At 37.8% G+C, this 20377-nt stretch overlaps 1 protein-coding gene across 1 annotated transcript in view; it reads left to right on the forward strand.

The window, feature by feature from the left end:
- DDX10 (DEAD-box helicase 10) overlaps positions 1 to 20377 on the forward strand; it is a 165823-nt gene that overhangs the window by 108940 nt on the left and 36506 nt on the right. The window contains exon 16 of the mRNA XM_027900658.1: positions 8703 to 8759. Coding sequence (XP_027756459.1) covers positions 8703 to 8759 — 57 coding nt within the window. The remainder of the gene's footprint in view (positions 1 to 8702; positions 8760 to 20377) is intronic.

The raw sequence follows: 20377 nt of genomic DNA on the forward strand, positions 1-20377 counted from the left end.
AACACTGAGAAGTGCATTGACAGGTATTCCATTTCAACCTTAGGAGCAATATCCGTCTGGTCTTGCTGTGCTGCTGGTGGAGGCAAGGGTTTGCTTGTTGTTTGCTATCTTTTCAACAGCTGCATGAGCTACACTCAGAGCTTGAAGTGTCCTTGAATGTTTTCTAAGAGTTTTGAAGCCCAATCAGAGTTCTTAGCCTGATCTTATTGATGTGAAAAATAAGAAAATGAGATAACTTTGAGTATGTTGTTTGTGTACAACCTAATCAGATGAACACCAGGAAAATGCAGCTGTGTGTAGGAGCTGAAGTAGTGCAGACTTAACCTTAAAGTAAGCCTTTACCAGCCTTAGTGCTGTAAAGGAGCTTCTATACCAGGCTGATTGTCCTGGCAGAGGACGTAGTGGAACAACTGTCCAAAATGCTGACATGTACATGTCAGGGCTCTTAGAGGCAACCTTGGTTTGCTTGCTGAGGACCTGGGTGCTGCTGGGTACCTGTATCTGCATGAGCAGGCACGGAGATAGGTGCAGGGTTTTTCTGCCAGCTCTCAGACCTGGTGTATGAGAGCTGGGTGTTTCCTTACAAGTGGCTGCATAAAGACAGCTTAGAAGTCTAAGCTTAGGAGTCTACCTGTCTAGATAATGAATTTTCTACTATTAAATGGTATCATCCCTTCAAAACCAAAAGCAGTCACAAAATCATATGGAGTGCGTCTTCATTGGCCTTATTCCTCTACTTTTGTCTAGAAAATATTAACATGTTTTGCAGTGCAACTTCCACTGATTTTTGTCATTAAGATTTTACTTCACAGCTTTAAATGTAGCTTTTAAACAGTTAACTAATGAACATGATATAATTCTGTTGAAAATGTATTTTGAGTTGAATTAGTGTTACCTTTACTTCTTACTGTATGTGTTGCTGTACATGTATATAGGGTGGAATGGAAGGGTCTGTGAATTCATTTGAAAGAATGCCTTTAACTTCTCCAGCTTCAATCTCACCACTCTTAAAGAATTTCTTCCTAATATATAATCTAAACCTACTCTCTTTCATTTTAAAACCCTTTTCATTCCCCCTTGTCCTACCACTTGTAAAAAGTTCCTTTCCAGCTCTGTTACTGAAAGGCCGCGATTAGATCTCTCCAGAGCCTTCTGTTTTCCAGACTGAACAACCCCAACTCTCTCAGCCTGTCTTCATAGGAGAGGTGCTTCATCCCTCTAATCATCTTGGTGACCTCCTCTGGACTCACTCCAACAGGTCCTCATCCTTCCTGTTCTGGGGGCCCCAGATCTGGATACAGCACTTCAGGTGGGGTCTCACAAGGGCAGAGTAGAGGGGCAGAATCCCCTCCTTTGGCCCGCTGGCCACACTGCTTTTGATGCACATTTTCATCTTGGCTTTCACAGCTGTGAGCACACACTGCCAGCTCATGTCCAGCCTCTCGTCCCAATATATGTTTAAATCAAATGGACTACTTATCAACTTGAAAAAAAATTATTCTATCCTTAAAACATATTCAATAGGTTCAGATCTAAATGAGAAAGGAATAATTGCCAGTTTTGTCCACTGGTTTCCTATGTTGGTTTTGTTCTATGTCCTTTTAAGGCTAGGTTTCTGCTAGCTTCTGTTTTCCTCATTTAAATGAGAATTACTTTTTTTTCCAGCTGCCTTTAAGACTTTTTTCAGTGCTTGTTTAATGTTCAAGATTGTCCCTGTGCTGTTTTTCACGTTCTTTTGATGCCACACTCTTCCTATGTTATCTTAAATAGGTCATTACTAGACCTGTGTGTTTCAGTTTCTCTGCCTATTAAGTAAACATCAACTCTACAGATTAGGTTTACATTGTTATGTTTATATCATTTTTTGCCTGAAGAGATTATTTTATAGATTTCTAAAACCAAATGTTAAGATATTTAAAAAAACTAGACAAATCAAACACAAAATAATCAAAAAGCTTTGCCTTTTTTCCCTGAAGGTATTAAGATTTGTTTATTTAATAGTAACCAATTTTGTACTTACTTTCTAGATTTTTTAAAAAATAATGTTCAAAGAAACACTAATAAGTTTCTTCCATTTTATCTTTTATTTGGGAATGTTGGTAAGTTTTGGTGGTTGGAGCACTGCTTGCATATAGATGGCTTGGTAATCTCTGTAATAAGAGAAACATTAAACTCCATAGCAATATAAATGTAGTAATAACCATGAGCATGTAAATAGCACAAACTTGGTGTGAAATCTGAGAGAAGACAAAAGTGCGAAACTGCGGTGATATTTATTAGGTCAATTTTCAGAGCACATTTGTGCTTTAAAATTTGGGTGTAAACCAGCTCTTGGCTATGACAGTGCCAATATATGAGAGCTAGTATGAACTTTTGAACAGCTCTTTGTGTATTTTCTACAGCACAACTGACTGACCTTAACTGAAATAATAAGAGAGAAATCTGAAATAATAAGAGAGAGTAGAATACCAGGAAATGGTATCAGGTACCAATATCAACAAAGATGTGTTTGCAAATGACAGTCAGATTTTTCCAGGCAATAGAGCAGTTTGTTCCAGGCCTTAACCGACAGTAAAGATCTGTTGAGTGGTAGACCATTAACTCAGCTGTTAAATAGAAAAGGTTGGTAGCTCCAAATTATGTCATCAGTATGTAAAGGAACAATTATTAAAACCCTAGTGTTAAAATGTTTTATCAAAATCTGCAGGAGTTCAGGAGTATTTAAATAAAAAGCCTTCAGAGGACTCAGATGAGAATGAAATAGATTTGCCACAGGCCTTTTTAGTGCTCTTGGGGCTAAATATGCTATAAGATGCATTACTTGTGTTGAGTGAAACTACTATTTGCCTTTAGGTAACAAATAGAAGAGGTCAGTGAAATTTTAAGGTGGAAAAACTGAAGCATATCATCAACTGAAAAATTTATTAAATTTAAATCTGGACAATTATGACCTGTGCACAAATTCATTAAAAGAAAGAGACTTCAATTGTATAAATTGTTTACAAATTAAAAAGCTTAAAGAAAAATTACGGTATGAAACAAAGCTGTTCAGAATAGATGGAAATAAGCTCTAACTTTTTTTATTATTTCAGTAAACCCTCTGGACAAAGTAAAATAAACTCTTAATCAACTGTAGAAAGAAGAGAGTCAAAGGAAGAGGGTATTTCCTTTGGGGAGAAAGAACTTTCACCTTTCGAAATTGCTGTACTTTATTTTTTATGACTAAAAACTTGGCTTTTAAACTGTCTATTTATGCTTCTTTCACATAATCACATAGAGCTCACAGTACGTGAGCTCTACTAGCTACAGAGAGCTGCCATGCTACTACTCAGTATTTTTTTGTCTCAAGTTGAGAACATAGAATGTAAATGTTAGATTATTTAAGTGTGTTGGAGTCTTTGGAGTCCTAAGGAGAAGTAAAAGGGGTTTGAGTTTTTGCTTTAAAATCCAACAGTGAAAGGAGGAGGAAGTTGAGTGTGAAAAGAGGCTAGTGGCAGACTTCACAGTTAAGAACAGTGAGTAGTTTTCCATATATTAAACATTGCTCTATTCAGAGTTTTGGTTCCTTTTAGGCAGAGCTAGTTCTGTTGTCAGTTCTAGAGAAGGAAAGGTACAAGGTTTCAAGAACCGTAACTCTTTAAAGCCAAATGATTTAGCCACATTACAAAATGATGACTAAAAATTTTCATCCCTTTGATTACTGAGGTTATAACCATCCTTGTTAACTAGGTGTGTAAGTGAGGAGAAAAAAGATAATTTGCAGTAAATTTTAAAAGCTGACCAAGGAGGTCTCTGAGCTGTGTAATACCATTAATGAAAAACTACATGGCAGGAATATAACACTAACCAGTGTGGGTTTGTGGAAAGTAGTTATATAGTGAATTGTGTTTATTTTTTTTTATGAGAGCAGAATCTGGTTTGGAAATACAACTGTGGAATACATTGAAATTTCTACAGTGCTTTTTACTTAAGTGTTTTGATTAGTAAATTAACATGGCACAAATTAAATGGACCAAAACCTCAGTAATTGGAACATCCCAAGCTAGTGGCTTCTGATTAAGTAGATGTTTCTTGTGGACCCATTGGGAAGTGTATTATTTCAAGGTTTTTTTAGTGGCACGGAAGAAAACTTTCATGTTAAGTTAGGCTCAAACAAACAAAACTGTGTTGTAAGATAAGCAGAAATGCAAATTTCTAGGAAGAAGAAATTTAGAATAGAATTTTAGGGCTGAGAACCCTTTCCTTAGAGACATAGACCTTGTAAAAGATTTGGATGATGTGGTAGTTGATCAAGTCAACATGAATTATAGCAGTGGGATTTTTCTGACAGGGTCAAAGAGGCTGACAGAATTATTGAATATACAAACAGAAGTGACAGGTAGGGTTGGGGGGATGGCAAGATCTTGGGTATGTCTGTTCCTGAAATATTTAGGAAAGTAGACCTATATGCTGAGAGACATCTGGAGTTGATTTTCTTCACCTTGTGAAAGAGAAAGGCATGATGAGTATCTGCCTACATAAGGATCTAAACTTTGATAGAAGGAGTTCATTTAAACTGGTCGAGAGACCAGTTAAACAGTTTAGACATGGTCTAAAAGTCAAAGATAAGTAGACTCACACTACTAATGGCAGCACATTTGGAAAGATTATGGTGCAGTATTCAGTACAAAAGTAAAAATTGATACTTGACTTCACTAATGTAGCTAAAAAACTGTTTAGTTAGATTGTGTTTCAGAGCTCTAGCTGACAGCCTCATCATCCTGATTATGAAGTTATTCTATAACAGTGTGTCAGTCAGTAAGATATATAATTAAGTATCCATATCTTGAAACTTAGTCTTTTGTTTTCCTGCCCTAGTGAATTGAAATAAATGAAAAATCTATTTAATCTTTTAATTATGGGCTATTTTGCAAGTAATGATTTATAGCTTGATAGAATAGTGATAAAATCTGACACTTAATTGTGTTACACTTAAGATATTCCAAGAAAATCCTGACTTTTCTGTTATTTTTCCCATGTGTGAAAGCTAATATTGGACAGTTAAGTAATTACATATAGTTACAGCCTTATGCATAGATGAACAGATCCTGTTCATGTGAAATAAATCAAGGTTGAACTTTTCCTTATTTGATTATTTCTTAGAGCTGTCTTACAGTATGTTGCCCACGTGTTCTGCCTGTTCTCATGTTTCTTCCTGGCAGTAGCAATGTATGAGAATGAAGGTCACTGTAGTCAAAATACTCAAAATGTCTTTGGAGATCTGTGTTTCTGATTGTGCTCTAACATTTCTTCGTAACCTAAAGCAAGGCAGTTGATTTATGGGTTTTATGTAGTCATATAAAAGGGTGTCTTTATTATTTGGGGGGTATTACGTTGTCACAGCAGAATATACAGTTGTCCTCTGGGTAACAGGAAATAAAATCCTGACTGGGGAAAAACATTTAAGCATTTGCTCAGCATACTGTGTGTACTTACCTGTGTGCTTGAAGCTGTGCATAAATTTAAGAGGTGCCTTAATGGGATTGTTTTCCTGAATTGAAGCCCAAGTTAAAGCCTGATGGCTGTTCCTACACTTGCAAGTGAAGTAGCCCAGTAAGGGCAGGACTGGAGAGAAAGAGACTTGGTGTTAAGAACCAGGTTGCATGCTGTGTGGTGGTGGTAGGGTTGCACTGTATCAGCTCATATCAGATACTTTGCACTAAATCACTTTGAGGGAAGTCATTCCTCTACTCAGTATTTGAGGTATTCTGCACACAACCACTACCTTCAGTACAGGAGGGTGTTGACAAACTAAAGTGAGTTTATTTGAGGTCACCAAGAGGGTGGCTCCGTGAAGAGAGGGAGGAGGAGCTGGGCTTGTTCACTCTGAAACAGAGATGATTTTGGGGTGACCTGACAGTACCCCCCAATGCCTATGGAGAGGTCATGAGAATACACAGATGGAGCAGGTCTGTTCACAGCAGTGCAGAGCAAGAGGGCAAGAGACAGTGGCTATAAGTGAAAATGAGATTCAGCTTGGATGTAAGGGGAGCTTTTTCTGTATGAGGACACTCAGGCTGTGGCACAGGCTGACCAGAGATGGTACGCAGTCTCCACCCTTGGGCTTTTGATGTGGCTGGATGAGAGTCCCTGTGCAGCTTGACCTCACCTCAGAGCTGACCCTGCTGTGAGCAGGAGGCTGGACCAGAGACCCCCTGATGTTCTTCCCAGTCAGAATGACCCTGTGAGCCTGTGTATGTTCAGCATTGTTTGGAGTATATTAGTGCGAAACAACAGAAACAGGCCTGATTAGGACATACTGAAATTACATTCCTAACTCCAACTCAGTGCCAACATACTGGCACCCTCTGCAAAATCTGCTTTTCTTTTTCATTGGCGAGGAACGAAATTCTCTCTTTCCCTCTTTGGGGGAAAAGAAAAGAGAGAAAAAAGGTCTTGACAGCATCTCCTGCTGATTGCTTCCTGTCTTGTTTCTCTCTTGTGCTCCTGATTTCAGTCTCTGCACCTATTAACTTTAGAATCTTTTTGTGTCTTTACTATTCTTTAGAGATTAAAGTATATTATGCTGTCTGGCGTACCTTCCCGTGTCCTTATGTCAATCTTCTGCTTTCATAGCTGTCTTCTCAGTGCTGTGTTATAAATCCCCTGAGCAGGGACTTTGACTTCTGCTATATTTTCTTAAGCCTGTAGCTGTAGTTAAGACACTGACTTTTCATACACCATAGAATTTTTTATTCAAAATTTTCTGGACTATCCAAGTCAAAAGCTGCTTTGTCCTGCTTTGTAACAGTTGGTGTGTTAATTTCTGGCACTATTCTCCTTCAGTTTTTCAGTGGTTACATTGAAGAATGATCTTGGTTTTAGCAGAAAAAGGAGGGAACCCTGATAGTGACCCCAAAGAGTGGAGAATGTGCAACTAAAACATTTAAAGTGGAAAACTTTAGTAAAAAATAAGAAAAGCATAAGTAAACATTATGAGAAATGAATCCAGATTTGACTTGGAAGAGAAGGAATCATAAAATGGATGCCCATCTTATGACCATGGTCCATAGGTCTAGTTCATTCAAGAGACTTCTTGTGGAGCAGACATAGCTTGGTTCTGATGGCTTTTTTTCACCCCATAATGATGCCCTTGTGGCCTTAAATTTAATATTCTTTTTTATTGTTTTTTCATGCTTCAACAAATCTCAAGTAATAAGGCAGCTGTGTTGTATCTGTGTACAGTGGCAGGGTTTTTGTTTTGTTTCGTAGCATGCATTAAAGACCCTGGCAGGTAACTGTGAGTGTATTGAGATGTTTGTGCCAGGTGGCTTTGCACACAGCATTGGAGGACTGTTTTGTATTGATTTGGAGAGAAGAGGTTAGAAAGGGACTTTGAAAATAAGCTAATACTTCTGTAGTTTGGGCAACTGGGAGAATAAAAAATGGCATGTACCCAAAAAACATCTCAAAACCCCCTGATTTTAGACAGATATTTAGAAAATCTTGATGGCTGTGTTCTCCTTTTCCCAGGTAGGTACTCAAACACTGCTTTTCCAAACAGCTTTGTGGGGTACCTAGCAATGTGTTTCGGCAGCATCACTGTGATGAAATTGCACCAGGACTGCTGAAGCTGTAGCTTTGTCATTACTCCCATGAGTCAGCTGAAATGTGATTGGTCTTCAGCCTTCTCTGTGCTGAGATATTGTCCCTGGACTGATATTAATGTCTCCTGTTATATGGACTCTACTCTAAATGTGCTGATGCCAGGAATGGCCTATACTGCTTAAAGAAACTTAGTTGTATTCCAGAAATATTTTTGTCCTATCATCAAAAAGTTTCAATGCCCATGGTCTTCAGCATCACTAAGACACAAAAAAAAAAAAAAAGGGAGCAGTGTGCTTTTCCAGAAGACATGTGCTCTCCCCCGAATCTCTATGCTTTTCTCTTGAAATAAACAATTTAAAGGATGTTCAGTTGGAGTGACCTGACAGAGTCTAAATTAGAGGTAATATCTCAGTTGGTTTAAAGATAAACAAAAGAAGCAGCAATAAATGTAGTTTGAATTAAATATCTTGGCCACTTCTGTATATCACAGATCTGGCAGGCAGCTTTGAATGAGTTTTATCATTGTGTTTAGCTCATTTTCCCATAGCAGAATCTCTTTGGTGGAGGGAACTTTGTTACGGTTTCTGAATCGATGCAATTACTAAGCAAATGCTTTTGTAGAGTGTTTGTTAGTAATGGAGATGTTTTAGCTTTCACTGCCCAGTTGCTTTAGCCATCCTGAAGTTAGAAATTTTTTTTGTTTGCTTGGTTACATGGATTTGATTTCATATTATGCCACAGAGAAATAAGAAAAGTTGGATCTCTTGGTGCCATTTTAACTACCTTATTTTACAGATAAATACTAAATTTATTGAATTAACTTAGCTGCATTATTCCTTTAAGATTAACAAGTCTTGGTAAAGATAAAATATGAGTTTGAGTCATTCTTGTTGTTTTATTATTTCCTTTAAGAGCAAGAAGAATGAATAATATCTCAATCAGATCATTTATTTATCGTTTTTCATGAGTAACATGTAGAGTGAGGTGAATATCACCAGTTTAACATGTAGGCATTAAAAATATCTAGATGGCTCAACTTTAATCTTAAAAGATTAAAAGAAAAAAAACTGTAACAGAGGAGTTTGCTTTAAAACTGTGCAACTTGTTTATTTTAGGAGAAGAGGCTAAAAGAAAAAGCAGCAAGGAGAGAAGCCAGGAATAAGAACACACAGGTAAGGACTTTTGTTGTTTTGCTCAAGCTACTGGTTGTGGGTTTGAAACGATTTTTAAATTATTTAATTCCTTTGTTTAATAAGCAGTGTTGTGGTTAATGCCTCTTTAAAGGCACTGCTTGTCTTTTTTTACTCCCTTGCTCTGATGTGGTTGTAATAACTTGCTGTGGAGGGATACTAAGAAAGCATGGATGTATGTGTTTTGTATGGAACCCTTTCGGGATTTTAGCCTCTCTATTCTGTGTGTCAGGTAAATTGCAGTTTCAGCTGTAGTGCTGATGCCGTTATTTTCTCTGAATACTTGGGTCATGTTTATAACTTGCAGGCAGTGACATTATTTTTTTTGTGCATCAAATCTTACTTAAACCTTTTTCTGCTGAACTTTATATTTAAACAGCAAATATTTACACTGAAGTTTGTTCCTTCCCTTTGTTACCACAAATAAAACCTTTTCTATCCTTTTCTTCATATATGAGTTGCTCAATTACTAAAGGCTGTTCTAGTATTTCATATTGTTTGATTTGCAATAAACTGAGATTTCATTCAGCTGCAGTGATTTTCTGGATATGGACAGAGTGACATGTAATTTCTCACATGCATCTCCTTTTACTACACATGAATACTTACAGTTTGTTCTTGGTGTTTAGCAAATGTCTTACTCCCTTGAGAAAATGGATAATTTTCTTTGTCCAATTTTTTTAAGCTGGCTGTGCTCTGGGATGCTTAAGTATAGAAAGATGTTTCATTGTGTAGCTCTGAGGCAGAAAGTAATTACAGTTTAAGATGAAACGCCTAGTTATACCAAGTTTGAAGTATGATTCTGTCTTCAAAGATGGCCAGCTATGAGTACTGTTGGCATCATGACTCCCCAGTCAAGCAATAGAAATTTTCTGCCTGTAATTGAATGTATAGAATGCATTGAACAAGCACTTAAGGAAAATTATGGAATGAATAATCAACAAACATCTTAATAAAGGGAGAAAATATTGATCAAATCAAGCTGTGTCACATTCATAAATGCTGCTTGTTAATTTTGCCTCTTTTAAAGGAATAAAAAACTCCTAATGTTGTGTTATTCTGCAGCTGGAAAAAGAAACCCATTTCTTTCAAAACAATGTGCTTGCTGATGTACATCTCCTATCCTATTCTTGGCCAAGCAAATGCATCTCTCAGTCCTGGTGGAAAGTGAATGGAGTTGATCGCTGTTAAGGAATGATCTGTCTTTGTGGGGGATTGTGTGTCCATGGGTACAGTATGAGTTAAATGTAGAACCTCAGCCCCAAAGCTACATAAGATAAACCCACAATTTTGTGCACCTTTGCATCTCTTCTGTGCAACACTTGCACTTGAAAAGCTGATTTACGAGTCCTGTAATTGTGAGATTGGCATATGCTTTCTGTGAGGGTACCAGCTGTGCAAACCTGCTCTTGCTTTGACTTCATTTTACTGTTGAAGTGCTTAGCTCCCTCTCTGCAAGAAGGTGCCAGCCTCAGGACTTGACACATCTCCTTGATTAAAAACTGTTGGGCTTTTTCTCTTGTTTAGAGGCTATTTTTGCCAGAATTGTGTGCTGCCGAGTCCTGTCATTTTCAGTGGGGCTCATTTCAGGGAAAATGCTTCCACTGGGAAAAGCTGCCAGCTTGGACCCGGGCCTTTCACGCCTGGAAGTGGAAGGGAGCAGTAGACAGTAGATAAAGGTGCCAGTTTCTGTCTGCTGGGTGTCTGAGGAATTAATTAAGAACACTCCCTGCTTCACAGAATCTTAGAGATGAAGCCATAGTAGCTGAAATGTTCCATAGTCTGTATGTGATATGAAGCTGATATCAAGCAGCTCCTATGAGATACCCAGGCAAGGAAAAAAAAAAAAAAAGAAGGAGGAAACAGTAAAACACAGAAAGAAACTATTGGAGCTGAAACTCCCTAAATCAGGAGTTCAAAATTGTTAGGATTTTCACTGGTACTTTCATAATATGGCTTGTGACCCACTTACTCTGCCACACGCAACTCCTTTGGCAATAAGAAGAACCAAAAAAAACCAGAAAAGGTATTTTTAGCCATATTAATGCAGTTTAACATCCGGAAAAAAAGGCTGGATCAAGAGTTATGCGCAAACAATCACTTCAAAGCAGCTGTGGTCATAATTTGTTGTTCCATGTCTATCTGCTTTATTCCCCTTGGTTTTTTTTATTAACTGTCTCTCTCAGGTTACAATCTTCTTGGGGTTACAAAGTATTGCTTGCTACCTTTCACAGCCCACTGGGTCTGACGTGACCAAACCAGCAATTTATTTTCCCATTCTTAGTATTAAATAATAATTCTTTAGTTACGACTTTTGCATCTCTGCTTCAGTGTAGTCCTTGTTGTCCTGTTGTTGGTTGTGTCCTGTTGCTGACGGGACAGGCCTGGTGTGTTAATATGAGTACATGCTGGGCTTTTTTCCAAAATAAAAAAGGAGTTTATTTAAAACTAAAATTTTATGTTTTACAGTTTGTTTGTTTTCACCATTTAAACCATACATTTGTGGGATTTAATCTTAATTTAATTTTAGATTCTTGGATTGTGATACTTTTAGTTTTAGGATTTCTCTGTGCTGTACATGTTCATGTATTTCCTGTGCCAGGAATGTTGACTCCTTGACATTTTTCATTTACTCTTCCTACATTTTTTTAACTTATGAGTTACCCTTTTGAATAAACACTCCCTTTAGTTTAATTCCCCGGTATTGTTTTGTGTGTATGGAGAATATCTCCAATGGTTTTACTACTTTTTCCTTAATTTCCAAGTTTTCATGTCTTGCATGAATGCACATTTCTTTTTGCCTGTGTACCAACAAAAAAGAAAAATCATAGGAGAAAAGGACTTTCTGTCTTTTCTTCTGGTGCTGCAGGAGTAATTGCAGAGAAGGTTTTGCTCAGCCTTTGCTGCACTGGGATGGGGCAGGCTTGCTGCAACTGGAATTGAATAACCAAATTCTGGCATGCTCTGCTGAATGTGCTTGAGCTGGAGATTAGATGAGTAGGTAGCTGCAGTGTTATTGACTCCACCTTGGATAAATTTCTGTGCAATAAATAAACTGGGTAAAAAGTGAAGGCTCTTAAAGGATGCTTTGGAGAAAGTATTTCTTGGAATTTATGACCATTAATTATATTTTAGTAGAAAAAGCTGTGAAAAGAGATAAAAGAAGTTTTTTCTTAATATTTCTATTGAAGAAAAACTAGAAATTTAGGGGTATGGGGATTTTTTTAATTAAGAGATATTTGTCTCCCATTTTAGAAGAATTTGATGAGATATTTACAATTGCAGTATTAAAGATGAAACAAGAACATTTTTTGTCTTCACTCAGTAGTAATAAAATTTCAGTCCTCAGGCCCTGAAACAAATTTTTTTTGCTGTTTACTTGATGATAGTCTAGGAAAAATTAGGAAACTGTGTAGTCTTTTGATCAACAAATAAAGTGTTGAGCAGCAGCAACATGGACAGCTGCTCTGAGGAAGGAGCTGGGTGTTACTCAGTGAAGCCAGACCCTGGCCCCAGGCAGGATGTCTCTGCACCGAGCAGTGCTGCACTCCTGGCTTTGCATTTCTTTTTCTAGAATCTGTTACATACTGATTTCTTAGTCTACATAAAGGACTTCTAGGTTTCAACCAGCATTTAGAGGTCCTTGCCCTGCAAGCAACTGTTTGCTGGAACGAAGCTGAACAGGGCTGTGTTTCTCCGTTGGTGAGTTTAGTGTTTTGCTGTCCTGATGCCCTAGAGCACTACTGATATGTTAAGAATTATAAAGTAAGGAAGGTTTTGGTTTCTTTTATAGATAAATGTTTCTGTAGGAAGGGAATTTTCTGGGAACAGCTAAACAGGTTTGTATTCAGGGTAGGGAAGCAGAGTAGGAGTCAGGAAAAGATGCTGTTCCCTGCCCCAGCACTGACATGCTTTGTGATCCTCAACTATCAGCTCCCAGCATCATGCAAGAAATGAAAACTAGCCTCTAAAAGAAGGCATTGGTATCTGCTAGATATAGTTTGGAAACCATCTGTAAACAGTGCCAGGAGGTAAAACTTGCTCAGTCATGACAGTTTGGTGCATTGATTCAGGCATTGTGGCAGTACTGTAGCAGTTAGTTTGGACACTACACTGGTATCCAAAGCAAAACAGAAACACCTGAAAAAGGGCTGACTAGCAGAGCAGAGGCTTTTTATCCAAGGTCCATCAGAAAAATGTAGCCTGCTGAAAACTTAGGGAAATCCAACTTGAACACATACGCCTTACTGAAAGGGTTTTTTCTGTTTTTATTGGAGAAAGTTGAAGATGGGTATTTTTATCAATCTGGAAAAAATCCAAGTGCTCTGTTGTCAGGGGCACTTTTTTCATAGGAAATGCTGAATAATTGTAGAGCATTAAAAGATCGACAGCAACAGCAGGATAATAAGTATGCTTTAACTTCTCTCATGTCCTCCCTTTCTCTCCTCTTCTCTCCCTAATGTATTTTTCTATTCCCACAGGAATTAGTACTTTTGTATGAGATTTTACAAAATATACACTTTATATATATATGTAATTTAAGATTTTTAGAGTCATAATGGAGTTAGGAATCTTTCTACTGTTATGAAAGAATTTATGTGACCACGTCTACAAAATACACGTGGGTGAGCGGGAGGCATATGTTTAAAGATATGGCAGATTCAGGCATTGATATCTGCCTTTATCACATCACTATACCATTCTGTTATCTGCACTTTGTGCCGACTCTCTGTTGAGATTGTAACCAGGAAAATACTTAAAACCACCATTTTATTTTAATCTCTAGCATTCTCCAGAGATTCCCTTGCCAAATGCAGCTCAAGAAATCTTTTCACTGTGTGGGAAAATTTGAACAAGAACGGGACAGTCAGATACCTTGGTAACTGTGGCTAATAATCCACTGGGAGAAATATACACTTTAAAATATGATGAAAACTCTGCATCCACTGTGTATCATTCCTGTAGTTATTGGATTTGCATTACCTGACAGCGCTGCTTCTGCCTTGAATTTCCTTTTTCTTGACATCTAGCCCGCAGCCGGGTGTATAGGCTGGAGATGCTAGATTCAGTGTGGATGCGAACAATAATTTCAGTGTGGAAAAGAGATTTACAGGAGTGAAGGAGGAGTTTGGTCTGCATCTCCCGTGAATACTGGTTCCCAAATCCTCTTGATTAGGGTTCATGAAATGTTCTTGGAGAAAGTCTTGGGATGCCCTGAATACTGATGGTTGGGAGTGAAGGTGCACTGGTTCTTCATCACCTTTCATAACCCTCCCATGGATAGTGTTGAGGAGTCATTGCTTTAGCTCTCTGTTTTTTCTGGAGCTGGAGCAGGGTTTCAGAGCTAGATCTTTCTAAAGGTCTGGAGGATGTAGAGATTCTGGAGTTTGTTTTTCATGGAAGACCTGAGGAGAGGGTTGTATTTTCCTGATACAGCCTCGGGTCAGGCTACATCTTGTCACTGCTGTTTGATAACTGCAGAGGCCTAAAAATTGTTCTTCGTTAGTATTTATTCTTTATTCTGAAAACCACAATGAACAGCAAAAAAGGAGGCAATGATACTTCCATTCACCTGCAAAATCTTCTGGTATCGCTATTGTGGAAAGCTTACAGCTGAAATTACCACACAAATTTGATCTCTTTGAATAAGTCAGATATCTTGCTTAAAACAATTTCACTAACCTTGGTTTAGAAGTAGTTCTGGTCTGTTAACTGTTGCATCCTGTATGCATATCCAAAAGCTGTGAGTAGCTTTATTTATTCAGTGCAAGTTTGTGTTTGCAATGTTTTGAATTTCCTTGAAAAGCTCTGTGAATAAACAGAGTAATTTGGGATATCGACATTTTAACCTATTAATTTAGTAATTTTAAACAGGTTTCTCCAGGCAGAATCATGATTTCAAGGTCAAGTTGTTAAATGAATGGAAAATGAATTGCTGATTCTGAACTACTTGTATTTTGAATCAATATATTCTACAATATTTAAGTTAATATTTGAGAATGGGTATTACGCGCCTCTGTGGAAATGTTACTTGTGTTTTGCTTTTTGAAAATATCATGTTGATGATTCCAGTTAATATAACAATTAAATTGCTTTCTGTAAAGCTGTTATAAGTCCTGCCTTTTCTGCAATTAAGAATTTATATGATTAAATCAGTATTTATGTGTCATGACCCCAAACAAGTAGCAAACAAGTATTCTGATGGATTGATTTGCCAATTATGCATGCTTTTATGAACCTTTTCATTGCAGCCACCAGCGCACACTGAGGATTTTAAATACATTTATCAGATTAACCGTTTAAACTAATTGGCCTCTGCTATAGCAGTTGAATTTTTTGAGTATTATATTCACTACTGTTAATTTTAATCATACGTGGTATGGGATGACAGTTTGCTGCTCTACACACCAAAAACTGATGTTTTACCAGTCACTGAAGTGATTTCTCCACAGGCCTTTCAGAAGCATAGTAGTGGGGCCATGGACCTTGCACATACTTTTTTTTCCCTGACAGTCTGCTGGGATGAGGTGGATGCACAGTGGATCAATAAAAGTGCACCTTCATTGCAGTATCTGATATATCTCTATCCTATGCTTTGTTTTGTGTTTGGTTTCGCATTTGTGGTAAAGAGAGAAAATTTCTTTTTTCTTCAAACTTTTGTTGTTTTTGTTTTTGTTTTTTTTCTTCAAACTTTAGGGTTGCAGTTGTAGGGGAGCTATTGGTGCAAGACATAATAAGGATTTGTACGAAGAGAGTAACAGTGTTTTTGGTATAGCAGGGAGCTCAAAGGTTATTGTCTTACTTGCAAATGATTTTCTTAAATTTCTACGGCAACACTGATGAAATTTCTCCAGTAGACTCCGGAAGACTACACTGTTTAATTCATTATTCTTTAGGAAACCTAAAATGTCCTTGTAAGTTTGATGCTATTGGAGCAGAAGCTTTGGAGCCATCTTAGATTTCAACTGCTGAGCTCCAGAGCTTTGAGCATGTTAAAGACCACACCACACAATTTTGTTTATTTCAGAATTAATAATATTTTGACATTTTGAGAGGAGGGAAAAGGCCCTCAGTTGTTTTTTTTATTAATAGCTTAGGCTATGAAAATTGCAAGACTGCAAATTGAGATAAGTATGCATTTCACTTGAATTATGTGGTTTCTTCCTCTTGAATTATGTGGGTTTGTAATCATTTATTTGTATCATATAGTTACAAATAACTGTTGATAGTTGTAGAATTGAGGAGTGCTTTGGAAGCATTATCTCCATGCTCTTGAACGGGGCTCAGCAAATAACTGAGGGGCTACTTCAGTTGCTGCTTCATCTCTGTCTCTCCTTTGAACAAGGGAGGTATATATTACTCTGCTTCATTTTTCCTCTTTGCCTGTCTCTGTGGATATTAGGAGCAGGATCCCACCGTCAGGTTCCTCCCTGCATATGGCAGTGTAGTAGAGCACAGGAAAAGCAATTCAAGTGCTCCATTAGTCTTGCACAGGTGCCTTTCTGAGGCTAATGATTAAACCCCAGTTGATAAGGTTATTCTGTTTGAATACACACTTCATCAATTCAGGCAGCATGTTCTTTATTCAATACATGTATCTAGAAAAGCAATAGGTATGCAAGAAATCAGACTAGAACACTCTGTGCATTGCAAAGTGCAAGCATGTATATTCAAGGGCAAAGACCTTTCCAGCTGAGCTTCAGATTTCCATTTCAGCATTGATGGAATGTTTTCCTTCTAACTGTTATCGCCATGTTCTGTAAACTTAAATAGGGGAGGAAGAGAGCACTGGGACTTAGCTTTGTGATTACTGTCCATCAGTATGGAAGCACTTAATTTTTGTATACTGTTTCTTGTAAATATGGCAAATGTACAGTTTAAACATAACTAACCACTAGAGTTTGGCTTGAAATTTATATGTAAATTAGTGGCATCATTTCTTCTTGGATCCCAAAATTTCTTGTTCAGTTTCTTCACTGATTTAACAACCCTCTCAACAGTCCCTGGGTGAGCAAAACACGAATGATTGCTTTGCTCCTTCCTGACTCTGGCCAAGGAATAAGAGGCAATAGACAGAACTTGCACCAGTATGAATAAAAGGAAAAGGAAAACAAAAGGAAAAGGAAAAAAAAAACAAACAACCAAACCCTGTTTTAAAGTGTTACAAACTTCTCTTTAGGCATTTTCATCTTAGCAAGCAGGCCACTATATGAAGTTACTTGTAATGATATTTCACTTGTTTATCTACGCTATACTTCCAGTCAGCAGTGTTTACTTAATAATCAGTATTTGAAATTTCTCTTCCTCTAAAGAGCAAAGTTTAAAGCTCTTACTCCAAGCTTATTTGCTGTGTTCCATACGTGTTTAGAGCAACAAGCTGTTTTTTTTATAAGTGTGCTATTATTTTTCTCTTTGCCTCATTGTAGTCCTTTAATGCCATAATCAACACTGTACAGAAGAATTCCCTTCTGGAGATCTTTACTCCCATTTCGGCCTCTGCCCATAATCCTGGAGAAGTGGGAAATCCCAAACAATCCAGACATAATCATCTAAGGCTTGCAGCAGCTTGTATGCAAAGCTTTTATTTAGGAAGTGGAAATTCTCTGTGGATTTGTAGGTCTTTTTCTGATCTGTTGTGAAAAGCAGGTGTATTCACATACCTCAATTCTGTCTATATAAATATGATGCAGATGATTCCATTGCATAAATAAGCTGTATCAGACTGTTCAAACTTGTTTACTTTGCACCTTAGTTTGTTCTGGTATTATTCTGAGTCACTTCACAACTTTCCTTACGTGTTTGAAACTTTCTTAGGTTATAGAGTTCAGATGCGGGAACTCTGTTTTGCTCGATATCTCCAGTCTTACCTTCTTAAGGATGAGTTAATTGGCTGATGAGCAGGGGTAATCTTTCAGATGTGTTTTGATGATGCTGACATCCTCATGCAGCAATTAACAGTATTTAGTTTTAAATTAAGCAGTTCTGTTTTCTCAGCATGTCCCCCTGTTTTTATTCTCAGGATGTGTTGCTTGCAGTATTGTGCATAGTCTGCTATAGCTACTCTCAGCAGCCGTAATTGCTACTAGTGATGAAAATTGATCTGTGCAATCAGAAAACCATTAGCTGCATTCTGATTGATAATGCTGAAGTTGCCAACATTTAAAAATTCTTCTAAAGGCTTTTTTTTTTTTTGTCAGAGTGCCCTGGGATCATGCAGTCACCGAGATTTCAGTGGCTGAATCTTACATGAGCATTAAAAGAGAATGAAAAAGCTCTTAATGGCTCTCTCAAATATATTTTTTTCCAGAGAGTTTTTAAGGATTTAGTGTTTTACCAGTCCTCCTTTGCCAAATATACTAGATCAGGACTAATGCAGTATCCCTTGCTTTATCACAGTGTGCAGATATTATAATAGGTTTTCTGTTCTTTCACACTGTCAGCTGCATTATTAAACCAAGGAGTTTGTTAATAGGAAATGCCAAACTAGTAACTAACATGTGGTTATTTGACAGACTGCGTGGGGAATCTGGCAAGCCCATACTTCCCGCAAATGAAGCTCCACCTTCTGCTTAGAGTCCAGTAGGTCTTGGGTTTTTCTGTGTTGCCTCCTGCAACATTTCTTTTTCTTAAGGCCTAATGTTTCCTTTCGCCCTTTTTTTTCCCCACTGGTCTTCTATGAAACTTTTTCTGGATTTCTAAGTTTCTTATCTCATCCTGTTTCCTTATCCCCTTTTCTGTTTCTTCTGAAGGAGTTAAATTCAGGCTACTACTGTTTCTGTTTCTACCTTCTGCTGTGTGGAAACTAAGAGCAGAAGCAATGGGGAACAGCGGGAAGAAAGGTAATAGCATCATCTAGAAGCCAAGCTTTGGGAAATGTGCTTACTATTTTTAGGGAAAAGTTTTGTGTCTGGCTTTTTGTTTGTTTTGTTTTTTTCTTTCTGTAAGGTCTCATTTTTCTGACATTCCTTCAAATAAACATATATTGGTAATATTGTTCTGGGCTAGGCATTCTAGTACTGGGGAATAAACGTTTATTTTTCCAGTCGCACCATTCCTCCATTGCTGGGAGAGCTGAAAGAAATTCTTTCTCTAATTACTCCTTGCACACATTTATATCTTCTCGCAAGAAACCTTTTAGTAAAAGAACATCAGTAAGGGTTCAAAGCTAATTACCTGTAAGCTAAGAAAAGCCAGAATTAAGGTTGTCAGTGCTTGTCACATGCTGCATAAATAAAGTCATGCAGGTGGTTGAGAAATTACTCCCTTTCTCCTTGTCTGCTTGCCTGCACTTTGAGCTGAGCCAGATACTCAACTCAGTTTGCTTATTGTATAGTAAGGAGTGAAGGAGACTGTACATTTTCCAGCTATTCAGAGTTTTCATTTGCTTGGTGCATTTCACTTTGGTGTGAGTGCCATCTCTAAAATAAATGGATAAAAAATCCTTTGACAAACAATAGCTACCATAACTGGGAGCTGGACTGTTGCTAGCATCTTTGTTTATAACATTTACTGATTTATTTATTTTTTAATCTCCTCTGTCACACTTTCCCCCTGCCCCCCACCAACTTCCTTGTCTTTTGACAGTATATCCCAGAATACTCAAGTTCTATTCTTTGCTTGCGTTTATTCTGTGAAGAGGAGCTGGATCTAGGAAACCCAAATTCTTTTCTGAACTAGAAATTGTGATATGTAGACTGTCTTTTACGCTCTGCTAGAACTAGCACTGACTTACATGATGCCTGGTTGGTTTGTTGTTGTGGGGTTTTTGTGGTGTGGGGTTGGTTTTTTATTTGCTTTTTAAGTTTTCTCTGGGAGGTGTAAATCCAAGGGGCCTCAGTGTACTTATGAACTGTGTGCTGTTGTAGTCACCCTCAGCTTAGAAAGGATACAGTAGAAAGAAGTCAGAAAACATGAGAAAGAACTCAGAAAAACGTGATGTAAATAGAGAAAGAAGATGTGATGGGAGATACCGAGACATTTCCTAACCAGCTGAAGTAAGAAAGTACAGCTCTCTATTCTTCACAGGGACAAGTCCCCTAAGTAAAATCATTCTGAAATAAAGCTTATGCTGCCCTTCGTGACACAGTTGGAATTTTGCCCAACAAAAGGATTGAGCTGAGTTTCTTCTTCTCTCCCCCACCCCATGCGAGAAGACTTGGGCATATATTGACTGACTGTATTCATCTGGTTCCTTGGAAGATCATGAAGCTTGTCCACTTCCAAACATGTAAAGGGCAAGGACTGTAGAGCAATCAGTGTGAGTTTACAACAGGCAAACCATACTTCACAACCCGATTGCCTTCTCTAATGAAGTGACTGCAAAGTGGTTTGTGTGGAGGGTAGTGACTAAGACTTTTGGCCCTGCGTCCTGCAAATTTCTCATTTGGAAGATGGGAAGGTATGGAATGGAAGAACAGTCTATTTGTTGAAGGTTATGAAGTCCAACAGGAGAAGTGCTCGTGCCAGCTGAGGGCACAGTGGCAGACCAGGTGTTATGGTGAATGTGAAGCTGAGTGTGATTCAAGTATAAATAAGGCAAAATGGATTTTGTTGGAAGACGCATTGCTAGCATAATGAGGAAAGTTAGTGTGTTGCTTTTC

This window comes from Empidonax traillii, unplaced genomic scaffold (assembly GCF_003031625.1).
Source record: "Empidonax traillii isolate 1590-97213 ecotype Southwest subspecies unplaced genomic scaffold, ASM303162v1 scaffold21:size2437335, whole genome shotgun sequence".
Classification (NCBI taxonomy): domain Eukaryota; kingdom Metazoa; phylum Chordata; class Aves; order Passeriformes; family Tyrannidae; genus Empidonax; species Empidonax traillii.